The sequence below is a fragment of the Cajanus cajan genome, chromosome 1 (assembly GCF_000230855.2).
Source record: "Cajanus cajan strain Asha chromosome 1, NIPB_CcT2T_4, whole genome shotgun sequence".
Lineage (NCBI taxonomy): Eukaryota > Viridiplantae > Streptophyta > Magnoliopsida > Fabales > Fabaceae > Cajanus > Cajanus cajan.
This window is the reverse complement of record NC_138517.1, coordinates 88406554-88432398: the sequence shown is the minus strand read 5'-3', so window position 1 is coordinate 88432398 and position 25845 is coordinate 88406554. Positions and strand designations below refer to the sequence as shown.

The 25845-nt window shown below is 31.9% G+C and overlaps 1 protein-coding gene across 3 annotated transcripts; it reads right to left on the bottom strand.

The window, feature by feature from the left end:
• Positions 1 to 2979: 2979 nt before the first annotated feature.
• Positions 2980 to 13392, bottom strand: LOC109803462 (katanin p80 WD40 repeat-containing subunit B1 homolog KTN80.1). Of its 3 annotated transcripts, XM_083066828.1 has the most exons (19): positions 13046 to 13392; positions 12335 to 12465; positions 11794 to 11911; positions 11239 to 11465; positions 11028 to 11130; positions 9542 to 9612; positions 8570 to 8644; positions 8335 to 8478; positions 7688 to 7862; positions 6612 to 7133; positions 5930 to 5986; positions 5580 to 5848; positions 5132 to 5257; positions 4804 to 4878; positions 4579 to 4691; positions 4259 to 4375; positions 4097 to 4165; positions 3892 to 3984; positions 2980 to 3579 (listed from the first exon to the last, which is right to left on the bottom strand). In XM_083066828.1, the coding sequence occupies exons 1-18, from the start codon at positions 13068 to 13070 to the stop codon at positions 3903 to 3905; spliced, it is 2499 nt and encodes an 832-aa protein (XP_082922954.1). In that variant the 5' UTR covers positions 13071 to 13392; the 3' UTR covers positions 2980 to 3579; positions 3892 to 3902. The 3 variants fall into 3 exon arrangements, with proteins under 3 accessions (XP_082922954.1, XP_020220636.1, XP_082922964.1); XM_020365047.3 differs by lacking the exon at positions 3892 to 3984 and having other exon boundaries at positions 13046 to 13390; XM_083066838.1 differs by lacking the exons at positions 12335 to 12465; positions 13046 to 13392 and having other exon boundaries at positions 11239 to 11470.
• Between the last annotated feature and the right edge of the window lie 12453 nt (positions 13393 to 25845).

Genomic DNA, 25845 nt, shown 5'->3' with positions numbered 1-25845 from the left:
CAATAACTTTAAATTCAATGGTTAGATCATTAAAATTTGATGTAGAACATGAGTCACTGAACAGAGTAAGTTAAATGAATCTCTCCTCTTTTATATATATATATGATGAAATTTGTAAAACACAAAAGATAAATATATAATTAAATAAGTAATTATAAAAAAATTTAAACATATCTATACACATTAATAAATGGGATTGAAGACAGATATCAAATAGTTACATATTAAATATTAATTAAAGTAAAATTATTGTACTTTTATTTAAATTTATATAAAAATAAAGTATTTTAACTTATTAATTTTTATTTGAAATTGTGAGGTTAAAGTATTGTTCCTTATTAACTTCTGTTTTGGACTTATATGAAATTAAAGTATTTTAATATATTGAAAAATGTTTAGATATGTGGAATTGAAGTATCTAAACATATAAATTTAGTTTATAAAATAAAGTATCTTGATTAATATAATTATTTTGATTAATTATAAAATATATTTGACTTAATTACCTACATAGGTATGTATGAAACAAATATTTACATTATGGGACGAGTAGCTGCAGTGGGATTACTACTCATGTCCCCATATCCCATCCTTTGAGTCAACTATCATCTATATCAAACATTCATTTTGATATACACAAGATCTTAAGATGGTATTATTTATTATTATTTTTTGCCGTGTATTTTACACATTGTAAGCTTTACATTTTAATTTATATTTATTTTTTTCATGTTTTCTTTTGGGCACCACACACATTTTTGCAACATGCGTCCCCTGTAGCACTTACAATAGTTTATAAATGAAAAAAACATAAAAATTTGGTTATATATCTATAATTATTTATGAAATTATTAAAAAAAAATTTAAAAAAGAAATATTAACGACACTGTTACTAAACATTATTTATTATCAGTTGAAATTTATTAAAAACTATACATTTTTAAATTATTAAAATTAATTATTAATTTTCCTAGAAAATAATTAACGATACTCTTACTAATATTCTGGTTGAAAATTGTTGAAAATTATAAATTTTAATACATCTCACATTTTATTCGATGAGTTTCTCATGATTAGTGGTATCACTCACTAAAATAAAATTATAATTTTAATCTCTTTATTTTCATTAATTTATAATTTTGGTTCTTTTATTTTAAAATAGAGACATTTAATTTCTACAATTTAAAAAATACAAAATTTTGGTCATTGTCAAATTGAAATAAGTTGATCTTAAGTTTTAACATTTATTTATATCTAAATAATGTTGTGATATATAATTATATGACATTTGGAGGCGAACAAACAAAAAAAATCCATTTAAATAAATTTTATTAATAAAATAAATATTAATTATTTTTTAAAATAAATAAAATGAAGACTTTTTGTATTATATATATTTTTTAATTTTTATTTTTACACGTCATATTATATATTATGTCATTTAAGTGGTAACACTTAAATAAACAACATTAAAATTTAACTTTTGAAAGTGTAATTAAAATAATAATTCATTTATTACAAAGTATACAACAGATGTGTAACAATTGCTAGCGACTACTGTATCGGATAACTATAATTTATTACAAGAGCTGCGGTAAAATAAAATTAAAAAAAAATGAAATGCAAGCAGGCTAGATGTCTTATCCACATTATACCTCAAAACCCACCATGGTTGGTCTGCATCATATTTCAGACCAAACATAAATAATGTGCAGAATATTCGCCACGTAGTTATCTAACTATCATTCCTCACATTTCATTGAAGTAAAAGACAATAAAGACACAAAAGAATCCAATTGAAGATGCTATATCTACATATAATTTTTGAACATTACATGTTTACAGAAACAATTACTGAATTACATCATGTACTGGACAGTGGACAGTGCAACAAAGCATTCAAAAACAAACAGCTTGTTTAACTATCCAAGTTCCATTGTAGTTTGCATTTCAAGAAATAGTTACATGACCAACAAAGTCATAACCACAATCAAACATTAAAAAATATTATTAAATTATATTACTTTCTTCTGTGATACTTTTTTTTGAGTTTATAATTATTTTAGTTATTGAATTCGAAAGACTTCTCATAAGTCCAAAATTCAAAAGTAAAAGTGCCTATAATTACAACAATATTGATATATATTTAAAGATTAAAATATAATAAATAATTAAATTTAGAAATTAATTTGACATTTTCTTAAATGTGAGGCGTTCACCACTTTCAAGATCAAAATGACCATTTTTTTTTCTTTTGTAGCCGAGATTTTTTAAGCTAGTAAATTGCTGATTTATTTTGTCATAGACTGCAGTAGTAACAGCAAAGAAAACCCAGCTACAAGAATAACAAGAGAATCTTTGCTGATAAATGGTACTTTGTAATTCTTGTAGTTCAGATAAATGGTACTTTGATAGGGATCTATAGTCTTGACTCTTGACCAAGAAATAAAATAACTTAATTGCTGATCACTATCAAGTAAAATGAAGCTCATTTTCTAGGCTTCTGCAACTCCCCAAATTATACAGGGAACTACATAGTCTTGCATATCCAACAAAGTTGTATAGAATAAAGAAAAAAATATGATCATAGGAAAGTGACAGTTAATTGTGTATAGATTAAGTTTTGCCGAATGCAATTTTTCTATTGTACATTTTCTTTAATGAATAAAATAAGAGTTAATCACCTATACATTATCAGTGTAAAGTTTTTTTTACACTGGCAACCAATTATATCACTTAATTATGTCATGTCACTGTAAACACATTTACTTTTAACAGTGACATGACACAATTAAGAGATATAATTGGTTGTCGGTGTAAATTTTTTTTACACTGACAGTATATAGGTGATTAACTCATAAAATAATAGCAAGTGATTTGCACAGAACAAGATAAATTAAGCAGTGTTTGTGACTTTAACATGATAATCCTGGAAGAACAAACGACAGCCACTACAAAACAACAGTAGGTGGAGCAATATGAAAAAAAAAATGAAGATCCATTTCATTAAACATAGAACATGAGATATACATAGAAATATGCATGACTACTACTGCTACATACATCTGACTGAGATGTATGTTGATAGGCACTATATTATAAGCAGTGACCAAGGTGCACCAAACCCCACTTTGGGTCAGTATCACTACTATCAGTAATAACCAGAAGGAACAAATTGAAGAAAAACAAAATACATACAAAAGCAATAGCAAGATCAGTGAACTGAAGTTACGAGCCTTCAGAACTGTTGAAGACCAAGATCCTCAGGTGGCTGCTTCCACCTTCAAGTGTCTTAACATGAGGTAGAACAACTCATTCAGCTTTCTCCCAAATATATCATTAGCTATAATATGCTCTTTCCATCAACAAAAGCCGATGATGACAGCTAATAGGGCAAATCATCAAGACAAAATTGTAGGCCATGATCACAATAACCCAACATGAAACTTTCATGCCTAAATGCATGTTGAGCCCATGTTACTTCACAATTTGGCTTAAAGTTCGTGAAACATCTTCAGTTAGGACTGTTGAAGAACAAGATTTAGCTCTAAGGCAGACTTGGCCAATAAACCACCCCTCCTGCAGCAAAAGAGATAAATAAAATGAAGTTGTGATTCTTGTTTCTGAATCTACATGTAAATGACATGGCAATGATAGTTACACATTATTCAATTCAATTGGATCCTCCCAGTCCCCACACCCCAAAGAAAAGAGACCAAAAAATAACAAGATCTCAGATGGAATGTAAAGAAAGTGTTTATAAGTTAACAATAATTATTTAGGAAAACTGAGAGATTAGTGCTTGATGAAGAACATAAAGCATAAGCAAATTACTACCAGAAACATGAATATTCTGCTAAAAAGGGGGAAAAAATGCAATTTTTAATATACCTTTTACTATTTCAATATATAGTTGCATTGCATACACTTGTCTTTTCCCAGCATAAGAATATTATTTTAATATGCAATTGAATATTCAAAAATCTGAAATAGAGACCAGCACGAAACTTCCCTTATTTTCTATATTAAAAACCAAAAATCTACAATTGTTTTCAATTTACATATCAGTAGGCAACATCAAAGACTGCACGATTACCGTATCAGTATTGGAAGAATCATTTGGATCTTTTGCAGTTCCATAAAGCACTGGTTGCAGCATTCCCGCCTTTCCTCAAGATTGCATACAAGTTAGCTTCATTCACGTATAAAATAAATATATGATAAAGTGAAAAGAATAATATGAGAAAATGGAGGTCACCTTTCCTCTTGATGTAGATCAACACCAACAGAGGGAGGTGCTGAAACAGTTGCACGTATTGTTGGACCAAAAACTGCTACAAGCTTTAACAGCATATCCAGTGAAACCTTTACATGTCTGCACAGTGAGAACAGAGTCAATGTCTCTCAAAAGTTGTTTTTTAGCATGGACTAACAATAATGGTAACCAATATGATATTTAAAGCTCCTGTTGCAAGATATTGGCCCACATATTACAGCATGTTAAAATGAGGAAAGTCATAGGTCCTGTGTTCAAATGCCACCTTGAGTTTTCAAGTTAATATACTAATAAATAATTACCTTTCTATCTTGCCGTCCAGCAAGCCTGTGAGCACAGGAAGTAAGCAAGAAAATAAATCCATGGTGAAAATCTCCATCTTTTCCACAAGGACACTGATAACATCTGCTTGAACCTGCATCAGAATGAAATTATTTTCAGGACTATATTTTCAATAAGAAGAAAACACTAAACACAACACAAAATAAGCCAACAAGTGGCAAACAAGTACTTCATAAAACACGTACAGATTGATCAGGAAGCTTTTTCAAAGCATTGGTAGCACCTTTAATATCGTTACGTTCCCAAAAATGTTGCACCACCTACAAAGTACACATTATTACCACTAACCAGTCAGTGACATTAATTACAAAATGTTTAGAGTTTTTCATCATTTTCTTTCTTAAGCCCTGTTTAGCAGTAGTTTATAGTTACACATCAGCATTACAGCATATGGCCTAACAATTATAAGCTCCATGGCCAAGAATAATACAGACTGGAACATAGTATAGCAATAAATGAATAAATAAAGACCAAGCATTAAAACAAATAATATTACTGACTAGCAAAAATTACCTGTAACTTTGTCAAGCGGGAGCGAAGATTACTTAATGTTATATCATGAGTTTGCATCAGACCTTCAATGATTTCTTCTTCATTTGCAGAGTTTGAATCCTCTTTAGGAATTTGAGGCTCAACTTTCTGCAAAATTATATAACAGAATAAACATGATTTAGTTGAACTACACCAAAGTAACAATTACAGAATAAAACACATGTTTTCCTGATATGAAGTTAAATTACAAAATTTCAAAACTTCACACCCCAAAAAAGCCACAAATATGCATATCAAGTTATCAAGCCTGACAAAATCTCAATTGGATAGCTTCTGGCTTATAAGGTATAAAAACTAGGACCTACCAACCTACATATAATATAACAAACATAATTTTCACTAAAAAAAATGGAAGCTACAGTGGAGATGCTAGTATCAAAACTTCTGTAAAGCTGAGATAGAATTTTACCAGTATGTTAGGAGATTTATCAGTTTCAGATATTGACTTGGGAACAGAGGGCAAATTGTTTCGATCTTCATTGAAGGGAATTCTTTCCCTCCTCTCAAATACCATAGTGGGTGTGGGAGATGCTTCGATTTGATCTTCATTGTGAACTTTTTCTCTTGTTTCATTTATTGTGGGAAGGAATACATTAGTTTGATCTTCATCAATTTGAATCTTTTCCCTTCTTTCAAACCTTTCAACCAATGACCGTGTCCTTCCTCGTACAACAGCAACTGCCATAATAGAACATAAAAGTATTCAATTTTTGGTGACTTAAATAAAATGTAAAATTGCATAAACAAGGGATTGCAAACCTCCATTGACATATTTAACAGGACTAATCCCTTCATTGCAAGGTGAGGATTCATCACCTGAAATAATGAGAATATCACTTATAAACTCAAAAGACTCAACTTCAATCATAAATAATAAGCCAAAGTATGCTGCATAACATCTCTGTTTGAATAACCTTATACATGGCAGTTCGCTCTTGTACTAAAGCAGAACCAAAATCTTAACAAGCTACTTGTCAGAATATCTGCTTGTTCACATCCCTAAAATGAACTTATCTGTCAAGATTCCTGGCCAATAGTTTATTCACTATTTTTCAAAAGGAAATACAAGTTGGAAATCAACAGCATACTTTACTACAGAGAATTTCATAACATCTTGACAGATTTAAAGCAAGGGGCAAACATAAATATTTGCATGTATGATGAAAGTACAAGAAACAAAATATGATTATAAATTAGCTTCTTTGAGAGGGTTAAGGTAGCTAGTGGCATCAACTAAAAATATAGGCTGAGATTCAATAGATGAGAAGTTAAATAGTTGAGGCCAATGAAGCTAACAATCTACACATGCTAGAACTAAGGAGAGAGAATTTGTTTGTGGCAATGGAAAAGTAAACTAGATAAAGGAGATTAAGAAAAAACAGGCAAATATAAAAAAATAACTTGCAATTCATCTGCTCTGTGGTTAATACAAAAAACTTACATTTTCTTTGGTCAGAAAATCTGCTTGGAGATACAGTCTTGTCAAACTTGTCTGTAACACTCTTGATAGGATGTTTATCTTCACAAGATTCTTTGACTTCATTCAGAGATCCTAGATTCGTTTGCACTTTGGGTTCTTTTGTGCTGTCTAATTTAGTTGCAGTATCACAAAAAGTTCCAGAATTCACATCTTCTGGAAACCTATCAACATCAAATCTGCCAGTGGATGCTCTCCGTACATGAGCTGGTCTAAGTAACATTCCAGGTTTTGTCTTTGAAAAGGTGATGGTCTCTTTTTCAGATTTTGCTGAGACCTTACTGTCAGGAATGTCCCGAGGTACAATGTTAGGCGCAATGAAAGATTTTCTAATTGCTTGTTCATTTGATTTTACACGAACTCCTGTTGCAGGACTCTGCTTCGCTGTTCCCAAGTTGCAAATTTCCTTGAATTCCTCTGGAAGATCTACTTTTGTTGAACTTAAAGACCCTGATCTCTGTAAAGTAACAGGTTTCCCGCCAGAAGCTTTACATGGAAGGAAATAGCATCTTATTAGATACACAATTGGCAAAATGATCGGAGTTATAATACAAATACAACAGAACTACGTAAATATCCTTTTTCATCATGTCAAGAAGTTTAGTAGATGTTTCATGTTAGCATGCATGTAAAATTCATTTCCAGTTTAAGTCGCTTTAACAAAACTGCAATTACATTCTTTGCTAAAACAACCCATTGATACAATATTAGCATCCTATCTATTAATCTGTTAGGGTGTACTGCATGGCCCAGACTCTTGCAAGCTCAATTGGTTCAGAACCTTGACAAATCCAATTATAAACCAAACTTAAATCAACATTATATACGAGGTCACATATATCTTTCAGCTAAATCAGTCAAATAATACAGTACAAGTTGGGTTTATCAATTAACCAATGCCAATAGGGAATATCCGTGTTAGCAAAGCATTAAATGCAGCAAAACTCTGCCATTAAATGTGGCAATAACAGTGAAACTTATAATACAGAATTTCAATTTCCTAAGATACCCAAGGAAAGACAAGAAAAACAGTGGCTTACAGTCGATATATATATTCTTTATCTCTTTAGACTCATCAGGAGACATGCTACGCAACCCAGAGGTTGGTCCTACATTAACTTCTACTTTCTCCAGTTTACTTTTCTGAAGACTAAGATTCTTTTCTGTGCCTTCATTTTTCTTGGGATCCAAGCCAGCACCATATGGCTCAATAAGCTGAAACATTGAAACTATTGGTCAGAATGAGGGTTAACAGAAAATAAAGAATAAAACATCCATCTCAAAATATTTCTAATTCAGACTAAATGGAAGCCATGAACTCATGTTGCAGCTAACACCCATATTATTTGAAATGTTATATCTCATCTATTTACTCTAGTAAAATAAGTATATAAATTCAATTACTAGGATTAGTAACTGATAAAGTGATAATAAAAACCAGCAAGTGAAGAAAAAAAACAATTTCTCATGCAAACCTTAATTATTATTGCACTATTCGTCATTATATGTGCTGGAATTCTGTTTTCAATTCTTTTTTTTTTTTCAATTCAGTATTGGTGTAAGCAGAGCACAAGCAATGGCATCACTCTGCCTTATAAGTATGAATTCACCATCACACTAAGAGCTAAATCTATAATTGTAACAGATAGATCATGTTTTAAATACAATTAATCTAAATTAATAATACCGATATATCTGCTACCCAGACTCCAACAGAATTTCGGTAGAATGAGCACCCCAAAAGTTTCCCATCGTGAATACAAAGATCACCAAGTGTTGTCCATCCCATATCAACAGTATCATGACATATAACAGGTTCCCATGAATACACCTACGATATCAGCATTGCAAATAACATCATTAACCTGTTCCACATTCTTCATTATTAATTTGTATAATCTAAAGAACGCAACATTTTTTACCTTCAAACCATCTTCATGTCCAGTAAATAGGGTCCTTCCATCAGGATGAAAAACTATAGATCGTACCCCAGTTGCCTAAGAAAAGTAATATGAAATAATTCAGATAAGAAATATAAACTATAAGTTATACAATTATTACTTATCAAATAATATATATTTTACTGTGCCACAAATGTTCTTGCATTTGGCAGAGCTGTGGAAAGTTAGGCATGCTTCAAAGGCAATAACTTTGACACATAAATCGGGCTAGTTTGGACAAACAACTTATTTAAGATCTTATATAATAAAAGCTTGTGTTATTATAAGTACTTAAAATTGAATAAGTTGTTGCATTTAGATATACATGTTAACAAGTATTTGTACAATTTTAAAGTGTTTGGATGTATCATTATCTAAGCATTTATATATAAGATGTTATCTCATTCTAAAAATTAAAATATTACAAATTAAAAGTACTCATAAGATATTTTATAAGTTTGTCCAACACTTTCATAAGCACTTATAAAATAAGATAAGTACAAATAAGTTGTTCATAAACTCTTCTAAACGAGACCATGGTACTAAATTAAACATCAGAACATTTTAGGCATCCATAAATTTAAAATGAAGACAAGATACATATTAGAATTTGAAGGTAATAGAAAATTTTTAACCTTGATAAATACAGAAAATGTAGAAATGTTGTTGTCCACAAGTATATTAATAAGTTTTCACCAAATAGTCATCTGGAACTAACAACAACAACAATGTGATGACAAACCGCAAAGAAGTGTCAAGAATGGCGATAAATTCACCATGATAGTTGACAAAGAATTAACAAGGAAGTAAGTACTTGTGGTAGTACAAAACTTGTCTAGAGGTTTAGAGAAAGAGTAAGAGAGAGGAGACAGCAATGCAAGCACAAATTGTGGCATAAATGAACATAATTGTTTCCTTTTAAGTGGAAGAATAAGATTCAGGAAGTTTAGATACCTCACGTCTGGCAGATCCAATCAGCTCAAAGGTTTCTAAATCCCAGAATTTCACTGTTCTATCAGCAGAACCTGCAAACAAAGTTTGTGAATTTCAATAACTGGTTTCTCAAAAAACCAGGACTAATGAACCCGACCCCCAAAAGTTAGCTCAAGGGGGAAGAATTGCCCAGACCTTGTAAGGATGGTTTAGCCATATTCCTATCCAATGTGGGACATCTTAACATCTTATTCATACAAAAAATAAGTTTGTAGAAATTTTGGAGATACAGAAGAGACAACTATAAAACACAATACAATTTACACCTTGCAAAACCACACCATATTTTGCAGCCCCAAGACAAGAGTGTGATAATATCTTAGCATCACATGTTTTTCGTATATAAATTGGCTTTATTACATCATGAATTCATGATATAAGTCAATTTTCCTATTTCATGGTCATTTTCTATTATTAGTTAAGAGAGAGAGAGACTAATTATTAAATAACAGACAATTGCAGGATTTCATAAGATCTATTTAGATATCTACAACTTAGATGTGGAAGTTTCATAGTTTGATCTCCTATTAGTATGAGACTTCTCTCTTTGACATTAATTAAAAGACTTGAAGGAGGAAGAAATATACTTTCCTTGTTTTCTAAAGATTGGACATTAAAAAGGATTGGATAAAAATACATAATACTAGGAGAAAGCCCAATATTTTATTTTGGGCTCAATAAAACTTGTACAGACATGAAAAGAAGGCCATAAAGGGAAGCTGTGCATGGCACACTACAGTATGCATGCCTTGTTAGTGCTAAGCAATGATGGAATCACGAATATTTTAGTATTCATCATGAAATTTTATTCCTTAGCTTTTGAATCACTATTGTTTTATATGGTGAAATTTTTAGTGAAATTTTTAATTTGATTCCACTATTTCTGTAATCACATGTCAATTCTGATTTCTAGGCGGGCTATAGTTCATGATTTGATAACTTGGAAAATAAAACACTATAATTTGAGGTTTGAATTCATCAATTCTCAAAGAAGATTGAACCTCCATGACCTAACAAAAATTCTATATATACTGAAGCGTGACACCTAGCCTATATATAGATTTTGCAATAAAACTCGTTTAAAATAATTTTCCATATAATTACTACCTTTTTTAATGTAATTTAGATTTTAATGGCCCTAAGTTGAGGAATGGGACCAAAAATGCTCACGCACATCCTTAGTTAAGATGTTTTCATCCTCTTAATCCCCCATAAATGCAGCATATCGTATAAACTAATGTGACACAAGCTTTTCATTAAATTTTATCAATTATACAACCTGAGTAACTAGAATTTGCATTAATATTATTTAGAAGAGATTTTCTCTATGTATCTACCCATAAAAGCAGCAAGTATTATGAAACAAAGAAGCATTTTATGGATATTTCCAATACATAAGCATCTAACACTCTAAAATGCTCCAACTGTTCAAAAGTCACTAATTCACCTGTAGCCAGAAGAAACTCAAGCGGATGGAAATCCAATGACCTAATGTGTCCTTCATGGAACTTGAAGTCATGCAAGAGCTTCCCAGCAGTTAGATCCCACACCTGTACATTAGTAGGGAGGTAGATTCATGTTTTGTTGGAACAAAAATTGCGTAAGATAAATCTGTTGCATTTATACCATAATGGATCTAAGAATGGCCATATTGTTACCTTCACAACATTATCAAATCCACCAGAAACAACCCAGCGGCCATCAGGAGTGAATTTGATAGTGCTGATTCCCTGGCTATGACCCTTATACGTATGAATACATCCTTTTTTTCTGATGTCCCAAATCTTTAGATTAGTGTCCATGGAGCCAGATGCCAAAAATTCACCGAAAGGATGAAACTCAACAGCAGTACAATTGGATCTGTGTCCAGCAACAGTGCGAACCACTATACTTCAAGAACAATAACAAAATATTAGAAGCATTACCAATAAATTTTCAAAGGCAGGATCAGATATGGTGACCAACAATTGAAAAATGTTCAAGATTTGGAACCAGAACTAGTAGCAATACTAATCAATTCCCTTATAAAGACATGCAATCCAGGTAGATAGCCTAACTGCCAAACTCATAATTTTTTAATTAAAAATTTATTTATGATCATCCGATTTACATTTCTCTATAGCTTAAGTCTAATGCTCCACAAATAAACACCATTCTAGTTTGTAATATTAGCATAAGTTCATCAAGGTGTGGCAGTGGACTAATTGACTTACTCTTTGCTTCTTCCAAATCCCAAAGCTTGATCACACCTGATGATGCTCCGCCAAGAACCAACACTTCTCCTGAGTCAAATGCGACAGATTCAACTGGACTAGTATGACCAGACAGGCTCTGCATATATTTACAGTAAGTCAAGCATTGTTAGGTCACAACTACATACATTCCACCTGGCACTACCTCCATCAAAACGAAGTTGCTACACAAGTCATAATGGGGAATCCAATCAGGAAAAAAGTATAGATGATACATTATTATGATTCAAGTATGGTAGAAAATCCCAGTTTTGTAGTATCTCCTTATATAGTGCAGGTGCCAAAAGCATGAAACAGATATGTATGGAAAAACAACTAAACTCGTCATTTAATACGAACTCAAAGCAAATCCTTCAGCTAGATACAATAACAATTGCAAAACATGTAGGGCACATTAGAAATAAACCCTTCATTAAAGTGGCCAGGTCAATGATCTAGCAGTAGCCATATCCTAACCAGATTATCAGAATGGCACAAAAATAAAGGCAGCAATGGCACTGACCATTAAAGAAGTTGGTTTGCCGATTGTCCATAGATTGACCTTGTGATCATCCCCCCCTGTAACGAAAAGACGGCACGCCTTCTTTCCAATATTTAAACAATTGACGCTTGCTGAATGAGCCACAAATTCCTCTACAGTTTATTGGCTAAGGAATTCACATTATCAAATAAGTACACTCAACCCAGTCAACAACACACAACCTGACTGAAGAAGTAAATAAATAAATCAATACCCCACAAATTAAAAACCACCCTTTAAGCTAAACCGGCAAATTATATCTTTATTCTTTCAATATTTGATTTCCATTTTCAAAGAGATTAGAGAGAGGAAATGAGTGCGGATAACAAAGAAAACCTTGAAAGTTCGTATTAACTTCTGCAACAATTTCTGGGCAATGAAACGGAAAAAAAAAAAAAAAAAAAAACTTGACAATATAACTTCCAAAAAAATTCAATACTTTTTCTCCAGAAAAAGAAAATAGCACATCCCACCTTGCCCTCTCCCAAAACATAAAACCCAAAAGGAACATAATAAATAAATAACAATAACATTAAGGGCTTTTGAAGCTGTAAAGAAACACCTAACCTAGATTTCAACAGAAACTCAGCAGCAAGTAACTAATTTTAATTTTTTCCAAAAAACAAAAAGAACCATCAGCAGCTCCAGGTAAGCATTTTCTCTAGCAGAACACTTTTTTTTTTTAAAGGATACGTATTTTATATCCACGCTTTGCCATTTTTTGTTGGGCACCTCAGAAACCAGCTTGTGAAGCTGAAATGAAATTCCTTTCTTAAGTGAAGAAGCAATTCAGAACTTGGGTCTAGTCCAAAGATGGTTCCCCCTGCTGCTGCTACCTGCTACTACTCCACCACGATTCAGAATAAGAAGAAGAAGAGATCCTTCGGTGGGTGGAGAATGGAAATCCGAAGAGGAAGGTAGGAATTGGATTAGATGTGTCAGATGAGAAACGGTCTCAAAATAATTATAAAAGCAGAAGAAAAGGAAGAAGTAGAAGAATTCAGATTCAACAGTGAGAATAGAAATGAAAATTAATAAATTATGCCTTGGAATTTCTTTTTCTCAATAAATACTTTCCTTTCCTTTTGCTTTTTTAAATATTATTTATTTGTTTTCTTACTTTAATTATGTGTGGAGCAACCAGCAAAGACGCGTCTGCGTCGCAGTGAATAAAAAGACATTCAAGTGTGTTTGGACAGCAAGATCTTCAGTTAAATTTCAATCTTTATTATGTTTTTCCTACAATTAATTCTTTTTCTAATATGTTTCTTAAAATTTTCTGAAAATAGAAACTTCTTTAGACTTTTTTTCATAAAGGATTTAATGACGTACTTTCAACTTAAAAGAGTATAATCTTTTTATTTTACTAGGATATAAACTCATTATATATAGTGATATGTGGTTAAATAATAATAATAATAATAACTATTTTTTATTAGCAATATATAAATTTTTTTTTTTATATTTTCTTATAAATATCTTTATCTATTAAATTAGAGATCAATCTTACTCACTTTTGTGTGATTTCGCTAGAAGGGTTTTTTTAGCATAAGAATTTTTTTCACTATTTTATAGATATCAAAATCATTTTAAAAAATTCTAAAAGATAAATAACTTTTATGGCTACTACCAAAAAGTCCGTCTATTTGTTGCTGACGTGTAATTTTTTTTGACATAGTTTTTTTTCTTTTCAGGATATATGATATTTGAGGTGTGGATTAATTATTTTTATATTATATATTTTATTATTTGATGTGAGGTAAGAATTGCTTCGGTGACCATGCTTTTATTCTAGTTTATTGCGTCTTGCACGTTAGTGTTTGCATAAAATAATTTTTAAAAGCGTTTGTATGCATGCATAATAAATGTTTAAATGTGGTAAAAAAAATGTTTAAAATCATATATGTTTATAAAATTTAGCTATAAACCTTACGTATATTAACAAATACTACTACTTTTCATTCCACGTCTACCTAATTTATGGAGTAATTTAACTAACAATTGAAGAAGAAGCAATTTGAAGAGAATAAAAGGCACGAAAATGACTTTTATCGAACGACGGGAGATTCCTTATAACATAATCTTCCTTTCTTCATCTTTAATTTTTCATTATGTTGGGGAAAACTTAGAACGGTATATCTATGTTTCATTGTCATTCAATAATGTGGATGGCCATATATCAACTGCATTAAACACAGTTAATTTAAGAGAACAAGCTCTATAGACTATATAAATTAATTATATACTCCTATTTATTTATAAGTGATTTTTCATATTTTTAAGAAATAATTTTAAATAAACTCACTCATGAGTAATCTCTTTAATTTAGAACAATTTTCTTTCTTTCTTCTAATGTCCGTAAATGCGTTAACTTTTAAAAGTATGAAAAGTTATTAGATTTTTTTAAAAACGTGTGTGTTAATTATGTTGATTATTATTTTGAAGGTCTTAAATGTTTGATGTCGTCTAAGAATTGATGTAATAAATAGTTGTGATTTTCAATAACTAGAGTAAGATTTTTTTTATTCTTGGAAATGGACGTTTTCAATATCCAAAAAAAAAAAATTGTTAATTGACCTTAATTCATCAACATCCAATTCCCATCTCTTCTCTAATGTGTCAAAACAAAGTAAGGATTTCCATTAACTAACTGTTCATGGGTTTAGTTCAAATGCTTCTTTCAATGAATTCGAATTTGTTGCAATCAAAATTTGTTTAGAGTTAGTGTCGTGGGCCAATTTTCGCTAGCTGAAATTTAATTGCATGTAAAAGGTTGAATTTAGTGACATCAAGCTGAAATTTAAATTCAAGAGAGAACTTGAACTAAGTGATATTAAAATCTCAATTGTTAAATGTTGAGGGTTTACATTTTGATACTCATCACATGTTGATAGTTAAGGATATATTAATGGTGTGTTTGGGAAGGTAATTTAGTAGAGAATAGAGAAGAAAAGAAAAAAATATTAAGAAATTTTTAAATAAAAAATATGTGTGTTTGAGAGATGATTTAAGTGAATTTCTTAGAAAACTATGATAGAATTCATGTGGATTTAATTTTGCTTTCTTATGAGTGGATTGTGTGAAATTTTTCACAAAAAAATAAACTTGGATAAAACTAACTCTACATTGTTTTTTAAATAGTTAGTTAGTAAAGAGTAAAAATGTAATTATCTAAAAAATATATTTTTACATAAAAATTAAACTACATAAAATACAATTTTAAAATACCAATTTCTCTCTATTTCTCACATAATTCTACTTTATCAAATTACAAATTTCACATTATTTCTTATAAAGTCAATTATCATCTATTCTCTTCAATTATTTCTTCTACCCAATAAAGCATAAGAGTTTTTTTTTTTTTTTTTTTTTATCTTCCTATCTTTATTAGTATCTATGAATAATCTACATTTGAATGATCTGATTACTTTGAAAATCAATATAATTTTTTATAAAAAATATATATATAATAATTCTAAAGATCTATTTATACAAAAGACGTACGTATGCAACAATTAAGTTGTACCATACACTCACCTTACAAAATAACAAACTTCTTACAATGTAACAAACTTCTTAAAATACTAAATAATAATCAACAAAAATTAATAAGAGAATGATCACATATTAGTTAATTATGGGAAAAAGGGAAAAAGACATAAAATTTGTTTGAATACATGTTTAAAAGCATTTTTTTTTAAAATACTCTTTATTTTAAATAAAAAAAATCTCTCAAAAATACTTCTAATTTATATCTAACATCTTCATTATATATAAACAAAAGTTATCACCTAATAAGTGTAACACAATATTCTATATTGTTTGTCATCCTAACTCCTAGTTTCACAATCTTCATAAGTGACCCATGGTCACTGTTTGTTTGGAAGATCAAAAGAAGAACACCCACATCATCTTTCTGCAACGGAAAATAATTTTTTGTTGATTTACAATTTGTTTGTTTCAACATCGATGCTCACTCGATGCGCATTCACCAAATTATAAAAATATTTTAATGTGTGTGCTTATGAAATGTTTACAAATACAATTTTAGGTGATTTTGGCTTTATAAAATTAATTTTTATTAATTTTAGTAAAATATTTGGACATGCTAATAAAAATAGCGTTTTATAAGTATAATTATAAAAAATTTATATAAATACATTATTAAAGTAATATGAGTTACATGTCTGTGGTGATATTTGTAGATCATAGAGAAAAAAAAACAATGAAAATAATTTTGTGAGCATACATGTAATTATTTTTTGTACCTGTCTGAATGACACACTAGTAAACTTCTCGTATTTTAAAGGCTGAACGAGAGTTCCAAACAAATATTCCGGTGAGAGGGAGGTTACCTGCAAAAGGCACTCCGACGCTCAAGTCAGAACAAACACAGGTATCGATAGCAATTAATGAACAGTGATGTTACCTCGAGACGTGAGCTATTTATACTGACATTAATGGGTCATGCTCTCCATGGGCCCTGTAACGGGATAACCCTATTAAGTAATACGTCTCTAATCGGCTTATTTGTGTGATTAACCCTTAATCCTTGATTAGGGGTGATTTTTGAGTCCATGATTTACTTTACCGGGGACTTCGACTATTTGGTGGTTGATCGGGTGTCGGCTACTAGGTTTGGTAGGACTTCGACTATTTGGTGGCTGATCGGGTGTCAACTACTAGGTTTAGTAAGTTATGTTAACTCGTCCTGACCAGTTCGGCCGTGCCTGTCAGTCACATGCTGAAAGGCGTGATCGAGTGTTCTTATCCGTATATTTTCCATTTGCAAAAAATAAAAAGCTTATACCAAATTCATGATTTTGGAAACAATATAAAATCTGTACAAGCTTGTTAAAAATATAGACACACTGTTCAAAGTCTATTTACATTTACATTCATTGGACTTGATTTCTCTATCAGTCTCGCTCAAATTATTTTTCCGAAAGCAATGTGTGAGCCTTGTTGTCTTGATTTCCATTATCTCCCTCTATCATTGTTTTTTGAACCTGCTGAAAAACATTACAAGAAGTTTCTGAATTAATTCTAAAAGAAGGAAGCACCCCACAGAAAAAAGAAGGAAAAAAAAAAAGGTTTAGCACGCTTGACTGAATGACTTCTAATGTGAGTGTGGTGGGGTTCAATCAATTGGTGAAATGTTTTTCATGTGAAAGACAGCTAGAGAATGTTTTGGCAAACACCACATTCACTGAAACATCAATGTCCTTGCATCATCAGAATTATAGCCGATACCTATATAAATATAAATGTAAGTAAAGAAAAAGGAAATGAATCATTCCCTAACGGTAGCCACCACAGGTTCATGTCTGCTGCAATAGATCAAACATTAATTATTTTTCTAAAATAATTAAACACATTAATTTATAAAATAAAAAACTTTTTTGTCTCACCTTTTTGAATTCTTAAAATTTGCGAGAAAACTAAGCACACAAAAAAATATTAGAAAATATAAATATAAATGCACATGGATAGGATCATAGGAAAATGCAGTATCCATAGTACTGTTTTGTGATGTTAGGCTTCTGAACTTGTTTTTCACGATTCTTGTCATGTGTAGTCGTGTACCCTGTCACCCACGTTGTGTTGATAAACGAAGTAAGAAAACATATAATTTGAAACCCATTTCCTTTTCCTTTTTTTAACATTTTTATTTTGTTTTCTTCGAATCCAATGCCATAAATATAGATCCAAAGTAGGATTTTATGAAATGTGACCTACCTAAGGACCTAGACATGAGACAGGAACAAAGATTCCTCAGGAGTCGTGGCTCAAAACCAAAGTAGACAAAAATAATAATTAAATTTATTTATTTGTTTATTATATGATTGTGTACATGAAAGAAATTTTCATTAAGAAAGATAAAAAATATTATATTTTATATCTTGAAATAAATGAGTCTTTAATTATCGATAGTATTTTTTTTAAGAAAAAAAAACTGAGAGAACTAGTTATATTATATTTTCTTACTAATTCTTTGGTATCTTAAACTAATAGAATTAAATAACGAAGGTATTTGACTGACAATCGGAGAAACTTGTCGTACAACCCATCACGGCAAGACAAGGTTCGTGGTTTGGCTCTTTTTTAAAAATTTGATGTCGTCGTTTTCGATGTCAGCAACTTTCACCTCCATTGTACACGGCTTTACCTTTTTCTCTTTTCTTTTAAACTAGCACAAAACGACAAGGAAAATAATGCATGAAGGGTGTTAGAATGTGACATCGACGTACGACCATGTGCACCTTTCGAAGTTAGGAACGCCTCTCACCCGATCAATGTTTTTGCCAAACAGGCTTCATTGTTTGGGCCTACTTTTGGAAGGAAGGTCCAACATGCATTCCATTGCAATTTTGCATGCGTAGGATTCTAGTTGCATTTGCAAGGGTTATTTAAAATATAGTCCGTCTATATATAAAAGATTATTTTTACTATTTTGTTTTTTTATAAGATCATTTTCTAAATATCAGTTGTATTTATTATATCATTTCTATAATACTCTTATTTAATAAACAACTTTTTTTAATAAAATATAATAAATATTTGAAATTAATTAGACAAAAACTTTTTTATTAGGATTGATATAAAGAAGAATTCGTGATGCAATTCTTGCGTTCTTTATTGTTGTCCAGACATATATATGTATACATAGTGTTCAGGAATTGTTGCCTCAATTCTAGCTAATTAGGAGGTAACTATTCCTAAATATAATCTGTACAGATTGTTATCCTATATTAACAGATATGACAAGATAATTATAGTAAATATGGAAGATACTAAATCAATAATTACAAAATAGAAGATTCAGCAAGATCTCAATAATCCTGATTTTGTAAGATTTCCATAATCTCAATACCCCCCTCAAGCTGGTGCAGATGGATTACAGATGCCCAACTTGGACAATATGCAATCAAATTGAGTCTTTCCTAAAGCTTTGGTGAAGATATCTGCCAATTGAGCATGAGATGGCACATAATGTGTACTAATAGTTCCTTGCAAAAGTTCATCACGTACAAAGTGACAGTCCACCTCGATGTGTTTGGTGCGTTCATGAAAAACAGGATTAGCAACGATGTGTAGAGCAGCCTGATTATCACAATAAAGCTTCATAGGTCCAGAATGAGTACACCCAAGACATGATAAGAGTTCCTTCAGCCATTTTAATTCACAAGTGGTAGTAGCCATAGATCGATATTCTGCTTCAGAGGAAGAGCGAGAGACCGTGTGTTGTTTCTTAGTTTTCCAAGATATAGGAGAATCACCAAGAAGAATAAACCAGCCAGTAAGAGATCTCCTAGTCAAAGGACAACTGGCCCAATCGGAATCACACCAAGCATACAACTGCAAATCACAGTTAGCACGTAACAAAATTCCTTGTCCAGGATTACCTTTCAAATAGCGTACAACACGTAAGGCAGCGTCCCAATGTTCTTGTCGCGGATGTTGCATGAATTGAGCAAGTGTATGGACACAATAAGAAAGTTCAGGCCTTGTAACAGACAAGTAAATCAACCTACCCACCAACCTGCAATAACGTTCTGGATCTGGAAGAAGAGTACCTTTAGCCAAAGGTAATTGATGATGTTGATCCATAGGAAAACCAGCAGGCTTGGCTCCCAGCAATCCTACTTCAGATATGATATCCAACGCATATTTGCGTTGACACAAGAAAATGCCAGTAGAGTTACGAGCCACCTCAATGCCTAAAAAATATTTCAGCATTCCAAGATCTTTCATGTGAAAACATGCATTCAAGTATAGTTTGAAGGCTTTAATGGCAGCATTATCATTTCCTGAAATCACCAAGTCATCCACGTAAACCAACACATGAAGTTGCACACGTTCACGTTGGAGAGTAAAGAGTGAATGATCAGAGGAGGATTGTGCAAATCCATAGCGTTTCAAAGCACCAGCCAATTTGGCAAACCAACATCGGGGAGCCTGTTTTAATCCATACAATGACTTGCGAAGTCTACAAACCTTACCTGAAGCTTGAGATCGAAATCCTGGAGGAAGTTTCATATACACCTCCTCTTCAAGATCCCCGTGTAAGAACGCATTATGAACATCCATTTGATGAAGCTCCCATTTTCTAGCAGCTGCAACAGCGAGAAGCATGCGCACAGTCACCATCTTCGCGACCGGGGCAAAGGTTTCATTGTAATCAAGTCCTTCAACTTGGTTATTTCCCAATATCACGAGTCGTGCTTTAAATCGTTCAATAGAACCGTCAGAGTTATACTTGATTCGATAAACCCATTTGCACCCAATAGCTTTCTTCCCAGGTGGAAGTGGTTCCAAAGTCCAGGTCCCATTATTCTCTAATGCTTGAATTTCAGCCTGCATGGCTTGTTGCCATTGTTTATCTTTCATAGCTTGAGCAAAAGATTGAGGTTCGGTTCCTGTACTAACAGCTGCCAAAAAATGTCGATAGTGTGCAGAGAAGTTATTATAATTAACATAATGTGTTATAGGATAAGGTGTACCTGAGGGGCGAGAAGTAGCAAGTGAACTTGGAGAGGGGTCTAATCTGCAGATGGTGTTTGTCACAAAATCTCTTAACCGAGTGGAAGGCATCTTAGCACGATGTCCACGACCCAAAGGTTGTGTACTCACGTCAGCACTTAAGTCCCCCCTTTCTATTACACTAGTCTCAATATCATTGGAGTCAGTACGTGGACCTGTTGGCTCTTGCAAAGAAACTACACTCCCATTGTTTGCACCTTTTCTATTTTCAGAATCAGCCTGTGCAATCTCCATTTCATCATCATCATCAACACTATTCCAAGGTGCAAGATTGTCCTTTTCTATGTCAATGTGTTTAGGTGCTGAGTTTTGTGATTCAGCACAAGGAAATTCATTTTCAGAAAACACCACATCTCTGGATGTTAGAAACACACCCAATTCCAAATCATAAACTCTCCAACCTTTCTTACCATAGGGATATCCCAAGAAAACACATCGTCGACTGCGACTTGCAAATTTATCCCTCTTAGAATCTCTGTTATGGACATAGCACAAGCTCCCAAACATGCGCAGATGATTGAGTGACGGTGGTTTGTTGTAGAGCATCTCATAGGGAGTTTTCCCATGCAAAACAATTGAGGGTGTACGATTAATTAGGTATCCAGCGGTTAGAACACATTCTCCCCAAAACTTAATAGGAAGATGCGCTTGAAAGCGTAGTGCACGAGCAACATTAAGAATATGCCTATGCTTCCGCTCTACTCGTCCATTTTGCTGAGGAGTTCCTGTACAAGATGTTTCATGCACAATTCCATGTTTTTGAAAGTAGCTATCCATACATACAAATTCTGTACCATTATCGCTACGTACAACCTTCACTTGTTTTCCAAATTGGCGTTCCACCATAGCAAAAAACTGGCACATACGTGTGAAAACTTCTTTCTTTTCTTCCAACAAATAAATCCATACAGCTCGAGAATAATCATCCACAATGGTAAGAAAATATCGAGCACCACAATGAGATATAGTTCGATAGGGTCCCCAAAGATCACAATGAATTAACTGAAAAATAACCATGGTTTTATTTATGCTAATGGGAAAACTTTCTCTACATTGTTTAGCTCAAAGGCAAACATCACAAGCCTTATTACACAATGCATCACTTCTACTAGAACCAATATTTGGAATTAACTCCACAACCTTAGGAGATGGGTGTCCCAATCGCTTATGCCATAAGTCAAAAACATTTCCATCAAATTTTACAGCAGCAGCAATAGCAGTCATTCCTTGAAGGTAGTAGAGCCCCTCTCTTTGTTCACCCGCTCCAATCACCGTCCTCAAGATACGGTCCTGTATTACACAGAATTTATTAGTGAACTGAACCTCACAATTTAATTCATTTATAAGTTGTGACACTGAAATCAAATTGCATTTTAAGCTAGGCACATAAAGAACATGGTTCAGTTTTAGAGTATCACTAAGCACCACCGTTCCTTCCCTGGTAGCAGAAATTTGCTTTCCATCAGGAAGCCCTATTGGGCATTGCAAGACATTTCCCACATCAGTCAAGTATTCTATTGTTCCTGTCATATGACGAGAAGCACCTGTATCTATAATCCATTGTACAAAATTTCGCTTACCAGTCAATTTTTCAGCAGCTCCTAATTTGACATTATTCAAGAGATTCACCAATGTTTGCCATTGCTCACCATTAAGTCCACTAACAGTAGACTTATCAGCATCTGTTATCATGGCATTAAATTCTGGTCCTCCTGTTGAAGATTGTGCTACATTAGCCTTAGTTAGTGCACCACGTCCTCTACCGCCAAAGGTCTTTCCTTGTTGTCCAACTTTGCCACGACCACTTCCTCGTCCAATTTCTCGAGGTCGTTCTCCCCACCACTCTGGGTAACCAATTAATTGGAAACAACTCTCCAAGTCATGCCCTGAACGATTACAGTTACCACATATTACATTTTTGTCCTTCACTTCAATTTTGCCACGAGATTTTCCTCCAGTCTGTACAGCAAAGCTCATTATCTCATTACGTTCCTCCTTTCCTCGGGTGATACTTCTCATACGTTCTTCCTGCACCAAGGTTGAATAGATTTTATTCAAACTTGGCAATGGATCCTGTGCAAGTAAATTCGATCTCACTGTCCCATAAGTGGTTTCATCAAGTCCCATGAGAAATTGATGGATTTTCTCTTCTTCACGTTTCTTTTCCAGCTTGAATGCTAGATTGCAAGTACACGCAGCGCACGTACACGTAGGTATCTGCTCATGGTTTGCTAACTCCTCCCATAGCTTCTTCAACTTGCCATAATAAGCAGCAACAGTCATTCCTTTCTGTTTACATTCAGCTAGCTCTGCTTTAAGCTGCTGAATGCGTGGCCCATTCGCTATTGAGAAACGTTCCTTGATATCTGTCCATAGGTCTTGAGCCACCTCCATATGTGATATAGTTGAACGGAGAGTCGGTTCAATAATGTTCATTATCCATGACACCAATAACGAGTTATTGGTCCACCAATCTTCAAGATCTGATGATTTTTCTGCTGGTCGTTTGATTGTTCCATCTATGAACCCAAACTTTTTTCTTGCTCTCAATGCGGTTCTCATGGAGCGAGCCCACTCATCATAATTCTCTCCTTTCAATTGACCCAATGTCAAAAGGCTTCCTGGATTGTCACTTACAGTGATGTCATAGGGTGAGATTGTCTTCCTTGCTACTACTTCTTCTCTGTTGTCTCCGTTCTTGTTGTCTTCCTCAGCCATGATGGCAGTGATAGCCCAGATAGAGCTCTGATACCATATAAAGAAGAATTCGTGATGCAATTCTTGCGTTCTTTATTGCTGTCCAGACATATATATGTATACATAGTGTTCAGGAATTGTTGCCTCAATTCTAGCTAATTAGGAGGTAACTATTCCTAAATATAATCTGTACAGATTGCTATCCTATATTAACAGATATGACAAGATAATTATAGTAAATATGGAAGATACTAAATCAATAATTACAAAATAGAAGATTCAGCAAGATCTCAATAATCCTGATTTTGTAAGATTTCCATAATCTCAATAATTGAAAAAAAATACATGATATTTTTATCTTTCATACATTAATTAGGTAAAAAAAAATTATTAAGTGAAAATAGAAAATATTAATTTTAAAAAATTAATATAAGTATAGATAAATTTAATGTTCTTAACTAAATTAACTAATTTTTAACCCCAAGCGTGTGGTTCAGCGGTAGGGGTTGATTCACGCTTAAGCAAGGTCAGAGGTTCGAATCCTGCCTTGTGTATGTAGCCGCGTTAAATCTTGGGGCCAGCTATCCCACCCTTTGAGGTGCCTCCAACGTAGCGAGGAGATTAGTCACTGCTGTCGACGGTGGATACTCTAGAAACGAACCTAAAAAAAATTAACTAATTTTCTCAAAGAGTGTAATTTAGTTAAAATAGTCTTATGATTAGGAATAGATGTAATATTTAATATAAAAAGATACAAATAAAATAAAATTATATTCACTTAATAAGTTTAATTATACTAACTTTTTTTATAATTGTATTATATAATTATAGTAGTTAATTAAACTTATTAAAGATAAACCAATATAATCTATTTTGCTAAAAATATTAAAAAGGGTAGGATTGTCAAACTCTCAATAAATTAATTTGATGTTTTTTTTATCTATATAAATGCATAAGTATTTATTTTCTTACGAAAATATTTAGTTAAAAACTTTTGTAATAATTAGATTAGTTGAAAAGAAAAAGAAAAGCTTAAAAAGACTTTTTATTTAATAAGTTTCTTAAAAGTCAAATAAAGTATTTTCTTAAAATATACTTCAAAATCGTAGTATGACTTATTTCCAAAGTCAAACAACCCATCCTTGTTTAACTCTGTAAGGCATTGAGATCAAATTTAGGTGAATTTGAATTTTCTTTAAAGAATTATGTTAACTTTTCTCAAAAATATCTTTAAAAAAATAAGTTTGTGATTTATTTCTCAAAAGCACAATAATTAGTATTTTATTCTATAATATACTTCTAAATTCACATATATGTTTAGTATATATAATTAAAATTTATAATAAATTATGTATATAAATACTATATTTAAATATATAAATTACATTTAAAATTTATAGAAACAATTATTTATGAACATATAAATTATACTTTTAATTTATGATAAATAATTTTATTTTAGTAATAAATTATTTTATTTATTGATAATTTATTTTAATATATTAATATTTGATTCTTAAATAATTATAATAAATAAAAACTGAATTATATAAGAAGTTAAATTTTTTTTATAAACAAATTATTGAAAAAAAATTCTTCAAAATACTATTACACAAAATAACGATTTGTGTTTAATATATAAAAATTATTAACTCAAAAAATAATATAAAAGTTATTAACTTAAAAAAAAAAGTATAGTTTAACTTTTTAGTACTTCAACTCAATTTTTCACTCAAAAAAAAATATTGTCCACGCACAAATTAAAAGCATATGGTGACATAACTCTATATTTGCAATAATCTTGCTCCTAAGTAACCAAACTAGGACAACTTCGTTTAAAACTTCATACATCTACCAAGCAAAATATTAAAATCATGAATAACATCACTATATTGCACCAATGCCATGTCTCTTGAAGGGCGAAACAATTTTTGTGGATTCTTAATTTACATTTACATATGATACATAGCCCAAAATTATAGTGTCCATACACCATTGCTGAATAGGATGGATCTCCTGAATCAGTTTTTGTTTTTGTTATATAGAGATATGGATTACATGAATCCGAGTCCATAATATGATTGACTATCAAGATAATAGTATATTTTAATGAATTAAAAAAAGACGTAGAATGAAGCATATATACATTGTGGCACAACAATCCTGCTATAATCCTTCTGAGTTCTCGCAAATAGTTTCATAGCCACATGTCCTTTACTTCATTCTCAATAAATCTTGAAGGATATAATTAC

What these genes read in the sequence shown, in the direction of transcription:
- LOC109803462 (XM_083066828.1), bottom strand. Translation starts at nt 13,070, where the DNA reads ATGGCAAAGCGTGGATATAAAATAC. An exon ending in GATTTGATAATGTTGTGAAG is followed by an intron (nt 11,131 to 11,238) that starts GTAACAATATGG and finishes ACTAATGTACAG; the next exon opens with GTGTGGGATCTAACTGCTGG. An exon ending in ATTCTTCCAATACTGATACG is followed by an intron (nt 3,985 to 4,096) that starts GTAATCGTGCAG and finishes TCTCTATTTCAG; the next exon opens with ATTTTTGAATATTCAATTGC.